This window comes from Daktulosphaira vitifoliae, unplaced genomic scaffold, assembly GCF_025091365.1.
Source record: "Daktulosphaira vitifoliae isolate Bord-2020 unplaced genomic scaffold, ASM2509136v1 Scaffold_3, whole genome shotgun sequence".
Lineage (NCBI taxonomy): Eukaryota > Metazoa > Arthropoda > Insecta > Hemiptera > Phylloxeridae > Daktulosphaira > Daktulosphaira vitifoliae.
In genome coordinates, this window is record NW_026099574.1 from 12,273,235 (window position 1) to 12,280,708 (window position 7,474).

Sequence of the window (7,474 nt, forward strand, 5' to 3'; positions counted from 1 at the left end):
GGTTGATTTTCATGTACGAAATATATAAAGAGTTGGTAAGTAAGAAATTGTTAACAAATGATATAAATACAGTAGAAATCCATGACGCAGTCACATCGATCATTGTAAAATTCACTTGTGAAATGTGCAACCCTAATAATCGGTATAACGGACTACTACAAGACTCCAAGTCTTACTTAGAGATGAAAAAAATACACTCATCGGTGTTGGCCCGTGTGAATTATATTAAACATAACAAAAATATTCTTGATGACGAACTAAACGCTAAAGACATATTCTACCGAATGATTGAAAAAAATGAAAAACATTTTACATTAAACGCTTTAAAGATGAACCATTTAGCGAAAAACCGAAACATACTAATAATACTGCTACGAGATTTTGGCGAACAAAAAAATTGGGAAGATAGTGTAATGATTATTGAGAATTATTTTGCGGAAATCGACCGCCAGACACGACCGGACCTATGGTTGGAGCGATTGGGCTTATTTATAGAAAATTTCACCAATATGTTGGAGGTCATCATGATAAGGTTAATATGGAAGTTCATGGTTTGTCTCAATCAAACATTGTTACCAGAACATATTTTGAAATCACACAGTAAACTCAAAAAATACAGTAATCTTATGCTTTCGAAGCTTAAAGAATTCATTAAACTTTTTGGTTTAGAAAAAGATCAATTGTTCCAGTACGCTGTCAAAGTTTTTAGTCATCCAGTTCATCATTTTTCAACTCATAAACAAAGAAATGAAATAATCGAAGATATTACACGTGGATTTGATAATTTACCACTGATTTTCAATAAAATAAAACTTTCAAGTCCGTCTCTCGATTATAATATTGATATGTCCACGGTATCTACGATGACGATAAAAAAACTGTTAAAAATGTATTATCCTCATTTGATAGACAAAGAAATTATTGATAACCATACAATGAAAAAATATTTCATTGTAGTAGTTGTATATGTGGAATTTTTAAAACAAAATTTATTAGATATTAATATGAAGGTAAATAGATCATTTATTGATTTTACAAAACTGCTTTTAAAATAGTTATAAAATAAAAAAAAACATTGTAGGAGATAAAGAGGCACAATGAAGCATTTAATTTTCAAAGAGTTCTATTTCAAACCATTTTCTAGATGTCTAAGTGATTTTTTTTAAACTAATTGAAATTATAAAAAAAAGCTTAATAAATTCTAATTAAACATTTTAATTAGCCTTATTTAAAAGATAAATTTAAAAAAACGCTTCGGTTAATGTTTAAATATAATATAACGTAATCATATAATTGAGTTTAACGCTATTCAACATATAAACGTTATACAATTTTTATATTTAATATTCTTAATATGTATTTTAACGTTACTAATTTTATTCATTTAACATAAAAAGGGTTGGAAATATAATTCACAGCCATAAATAGTGAAAAACGGACAAGTGTCTAATTTTGTCTAACATAGAATAATATTAAATATAACACATTGGAAAATAATGTATTTTTATTTTAACAGGAGTTGTTTTACGTCATTAGTATTAAGATTAACCATAGTTTACGTTTATTGATATCACATATTTTTAGTTTTCTATTTTTTTATTACGTTTTAACAAGATTTGCAATAAAAAAAAATATGTAAAATGTCTCATTGTGAGCCATTGATAGGTTACAATAAGACAAGTTCTTGTTTACAATGGGACAACAGATTAATTTAATACATAAGTAACTGACGCTATTTTAATTACTTTAAAAATTAAAGTTAGTTCAAATTAAATTTTATAATTTTTGTTTAAATAAAAGCAAATTGAAGCATTTAAAAAAAAAAGGTTATCAGTCAATTAAAAAGACCGATGTTTTACTATCAATTTATAGATATTTTTGCACTTGATAAAATTTTACCAAAAAAATAAAAATTTTTAATAATGCAAGTTAAACAGATGGCCGTATTCAACTTACGATATTATTATTATTACCATTCATATTATTATGTATAATTTGTGTCTCAATGTGCTTCATCTAGATGTACCCTTTAGGTGTTGAAATAAAATAAAATAATAAAAAAAAATTAATACTTTAGCATACTAAAATTTGTATTTGTATTTTAAATAAAATAAAATAATCATTTTTAACACATCTAATTTTTTAATTGCCAAAACAAAAAAGTTATTTATTTATATATAATTATTTCACAATGGTATTGCTGTTAAAAACTACCGATGTTACCAAATTTTTATTGATTAAATACTTAAATATTCCTTGATAAATATTTCATAAGAATGGATCATTAAAAATCACTTTAATTAAGATGAGGGCATTAAATCTTATTTGTTTAATTGTGCCCCATTTAACCTTAATTTAATAAATACCAAAATAATTGGCTTAATTAGAACTTTTGAGCATACCAATACATCTAAACTCTAGTAAACGAGTCAAAAAATTGTCATTTACTCGAATTCTATTTTAATTTATATAGTTAAAACTCTTAATTTAACATCAGGATGAACATAAAATAAAATAAATGTAATAAAAATAAATTGATATGAACACTATAATAAACAAATAAATATATTTAATCATTTATTGATAATCATTTGTACAAAATACTACTAAATTTTTCTTACTATAATGATTATAATTTAAATCTATTGAGATGTCTGTACATTTTTTATAATTTAGGATATAAAAAATAAGCTTTTTCAATAGCACGAAACCATATAAAATACAAACAATAAGTTAGTAGTTTCTTGGAAATAATAAATAACATGCTGATAATTAAATATTCAGACTTATAAATATGATAAACTGATACAGTCTACCATTTATTATATAATATATTTAATATCCTTCTTACAATTCTTCATGCTCTGGGGTTTCTTCTTTCTCTTCTCCCTCTTCTTCTTCTTCTTCTTCTTCTTCTTCAGTTTGTTGATCTGACATTGGTTCTTCATCTTCATAACTAACTTTTTCATCAAGAGGAATGCCCAATGATTGTTTCATAAGCGTTTCAACACTCTCAGCGAAATCTGCTGAATCTTGAAGCATAAATCCTGATCTCAAGGTAGCTAAAAAAAAATTTATTTAATTTAGTAATTTAAACCAATAATATATTTTTAAATACATGATGGAGTCTATTAAAAGAAATATATTTCTTTTAATTTAATTTAAATCAAAGGTTATTAGATAAATTACATTATTATTTATCTAATAAACGTGGTTAAATAGGACTAAAAATTTACCTGTTCTAAATAATAAGAGAGCAATTTCTTTAGCTTTTTGGTCTTCAGCATCATCTTGAACTCTTCTCAATAAATCTTTAATAAGAGGATGGCGGGGATTAATTTCTAGGGATTTCTTTTGTTTTAAATAGAACTCTCTTTGAGGATCATCAGATTTTTGATGAGCATTGGATAAAGCTAATCTTTCCATATTTCCAGTCCAACCAAACATTCCTGCGACCAGTGCACATGGCGAATCTGCCAACCGATCTGATACAACTGCTTTTGAAATCTATAAACATATTTATTATGCAAAAATAAACAATCAAATGATAATTATAGTATTTAAAAATTTGTATTCACCTGTTCTTTTAAAGCAATATCACCAAGCCATTTAATAAGTGGTTCAAACTGTTTATTAATTTCTTCAGCCTTAGCTTTGTCTTCTGATAGAGAAACACCTTCTTTAGCTACATTTTGGAATTTTTTACCTTCAAATTCTGGTATAGCGTTAAATGTGTACTCATCTACGGCGTCAACAAGATATAATACCTCATAACCCTTGCGAATTATACCCTCAACAAAGGGAGATTTTTCAAGTTCAGCTCTACTAGAGCCAGCAATATAATAAATGTGATCTTGTTTTTCTTTCATACGTTTCACATATTCAGCTAATGAAGTAGGAGTCTCTTCTAAAGATGATTGGAAACGTACTAATTTTGCAAGACGGGCTCTATTAGATGGATCTTCAATTATACCCAACTTAATACTGTAAAAAAAAAAAATGAAATGGCATTTAATTAAGGGAAAATAATATAGGAAAATATTATACTTACTTAGTAGAATATTCAGCCCAAAACTTTTTATAAGTTTCTTCATCTAATTTTTTAAGCATATCCAAAGCTTTTCGTACCAATTTCTTTCTGATAATTTTAAGTAATTTATGCTGTTGGAGAACTTCACGGGAAACATTTAAAGGTAAATCATCTGAATCTACAATACCTTTAATAAAATTAAGATACTTAGGTAAAAAATCACTAAATTCATCTGTAATGAATACTCTTCTGACGTAAAGTTTAATATTATCAGTAGATGTGCCATATCTGTTGAATGCATCTGGTAATTGAGAAGTAGGAACATACAACAAAGACTTGAAAGACACTTCTCCTTCAGCATCAAAATGAGTATAAGCCAATGGATTATTATGATCTTTTGATAATGCTTTGTAAAATTCTTGATACTCTTTTTCTTCGACATCATTTGGTTTACGTGTCCATAATGGCTTATGGTCATTAAGTATTTCCCAATCCCAAACAGTTTTTTCAACTTTTTTAGTTTTTGGTTTTGACTCTTCTTCTTTATCTTCTTCAACAGCAGTATCACCATCATCATCAGTAGTATCTTCTTCTGATTTAGATTCTTTTTCAGGTGTTTCTTTTTCTTCATCTTCTTCAATTGGTTCTTCAGTAGTCTCAGTTTTGCTTGACCACAAATAAATAGGAAAATTGATGAATTGAGAATATCTTCTTACCAAGTGTTTTAATGTGTCTAATTCTAAATTATCCAAGGCTTCTTGTTTCAATTGCAAACTAAACAATTAAACATACAATAAATTAGTTTTTAAGAATTAAATTATATTGAAATAATTTACTGACCTAACTTGAGTTCCTCTTTTGAGTGTTGGTCCTCTAGGATCTTCAACAATTGAAAAACTATTAGCATCCGATTCCCAAATGTATTGCTTATCATCATTATGCTTAGTAGTCACTAAAACTTTTTCAGCAACAAGGAAAGCAGAATAAAATCCAACACCAAACTGTCCAATCATATCATTTAAGTTTTTGTCTTGACCTTCAGCAGTGTTAAGATTACTTAAGAATTCTGCAGTACCGGACTTAGCGATGGTACCCAAATTTTTCACTAAATCTTCACGTGTCATACCAATACCAGTGTCTGTAATATGCAACATACGTGATTCTTTGTTCACCTAATCAAGTGAAAAATAGAAATATTAAATATTTTTAAGAAATAATAGTATTTTAAATAATAAGGATAATTGTATTGTTATTTTTGAAAAATATAAAAATTTATATTTTTAATTATAAATTGAAAAAATTAAACCTTTTTAACATTTAACAAACATTAAAAGAGATACAGATAAATATAAATTGACAATTGTTAACATTATAAATAATAAAGTTTAAAACTAAATTGAATTACATAAATTAATATCAATTATTATTTTTTATTACAAAAAAAAAAATAATGATTGAGTAAATTAATTTTTAACTATTAAATAATAAAATTTATTTAAATTTTGAATTGATAAAAAATATGGCAAATTAAGGTCAATTGCACAATACAGATATACAATAAGAATTTATTGTTCATGCTAATATTATTTAAAATTTAAAACTATAAAAATATTCAACTCAAAAAGTCACAAAAATTGCACATATGTATTTTGAATTAATTACCAAACATTATTAAAGCTAAACACATACTCCCTTATATACCTATAGTGACAATATTATTTAGTCTATTGTCACATCTTGCCAGTTTACATATTGTATAAATTAATCAACAATAATTAATTTCCTTAAAAAGCACATATATATTTTATTTTAATCTATATTAATCTTAAAAGTTAAATACCTTAATTCTAATAGACATTTCATTTGTTGAGTCTAAGAGACTAGGATCTGTCAATGATAATAATCTTATCTTATCCAAAGCATCAGAAGCATTTGATATGAGTTCTCGTAAGAAAATCTAAAATCCAGTTTTTTTAGATCAATTATCAATAGAAAAAATTTAATATTCATATATTTTACAAAGAAAAACTTACATCTTTATTTCTATATAGTGAATTGATGATGAGTTTCATCATCCGATTAACTTCAGCTTGGAATGTGAATTTTTCAGCATGTTCATTCAGTTCTCGTAATTGAGCAGCATTTAATCCATCTAACTTTATCCTTTCCTCTTCGTTTTGAGCAGCATTTGTATCTATAAAATAATTTATTATTATTAACAAAATAAAATAAAAAAAAGTGTCAGAATACTAAGATTATAACACCAAGAATTAATGTTTAATTTAAGAGATTTCCAAATTAAAAACCATTATTAAAGAAATTAGACTATTGTTAATCAAGATTTTAAACATAAGCAATACTTTTTTTTTCACTTTTAGAACTTTTTATAATACTTGATTAAGTATATCTCAAAAATTACTGATTGTTATTGAATTATTAAATAATAATATAAATATATTACACTATTATTCTTTAAGGATTAAAGATAAATTTTTAGTAGTAATTTTTATGTTTTGCAAATATAAATACAAGATATTTTATAATACCAAATTAAATTCAAATAAAAATGATAAATTATTTACAGACATGTCAATTAGAGTGAGCTCGTTTTAAACTTGTAAATCTTAACTAACTATAGATAAAATAATAATCATATACTAGATGCGTCATTTCAAAGCTCATACTATATAAAACTTAATACATATCTAACCTGTAGTAGCTCCTTCTTTACTAACACCGACATTATCATCAACTGTAGGGATTTCAATATCAACTTGACCTGCATCACCAGCTACAAAACGCTCTAAGAAGAAAATATTACAAATAGTTAAATTAATTTTTACAAATTAAAAGTTCAGTTTTGAAACTTTAACTATCATTTAAATTCTTACCATGAATCGGTGCAAACGACAAGCATAAAACTACAAGTACAAAATACTTGAGTTTCAACATTGTCAAAGGAATTCTGACCATAAACTTCAAAAAAACGTACAAAAACTCACGATTAATAAAGAACAGCAAATTTAATATAAGATATGCACAAAATTCTAACAATTGATTATAATTCTTGAACTAGGATCACTCGAATAAGTACTGTGAACTCAACGCTTGGTCGTATAAATGCTATAACTGATCATTTATTAGAGATTCGACCAATGAGATGACTACACGAATATGACACCGACCAATAGAATAACATTATGTGGCTCTTCGCAATATACGATGAGATGTTAGCAACGTCATGCCGGTCAATTATCAAAGTTATACGTGTTGAAATAAACCCTTTTTCATTTCAACCCATACTAATTATTAGTTAATGTAAATTTACTAAAATTAAGAATCATGATCGAATTCCTTAAACCATGAACAGGACCAAAATTATTAAATTTTGCGTTGGTAGTTTCCATTAGCGATAACATTTATGGTTACCTTTATGTATAAAAT

General features: G+C 25.8%; 1 protein-coding gene across 1 annotated transcript; it reads right to left on the minus strand.

Annotated features, from left to right (window-relative positions):
- Positions 1–2,549: 2,549 nt before the first annotated feature.
- Positions 2,550–7,149, minus strand: LOC126900205 (endoplasmin). The gene is made up of 9 exons (XM_050675721.1): positions 6,922–7,149; positions 6,741–6,833; positions 6,064–6,224; positions 5,871–5,987; positions 4,871–5,202; positions 4,052–4,804; positions 3,579–3,984; positions 3,237–3,507; positions 2,550–3,062 (listed from the first exon to the last, which is right to left on the minus strand). The coding sequence occupies exons 1-9, from the start codon at positions 7,001–7,003 to the stop codon at positions 2,848–2,850; spliced, it is 2,430 nt and encodes an 809-aa protein (XP_050531678.1). The 5' UTR covers positions 7,004–7,149; the 3' UTR covers positions 2,550–2,847.
- Positions 7,150–7,474: the final 325 nt, after the last annotated feature.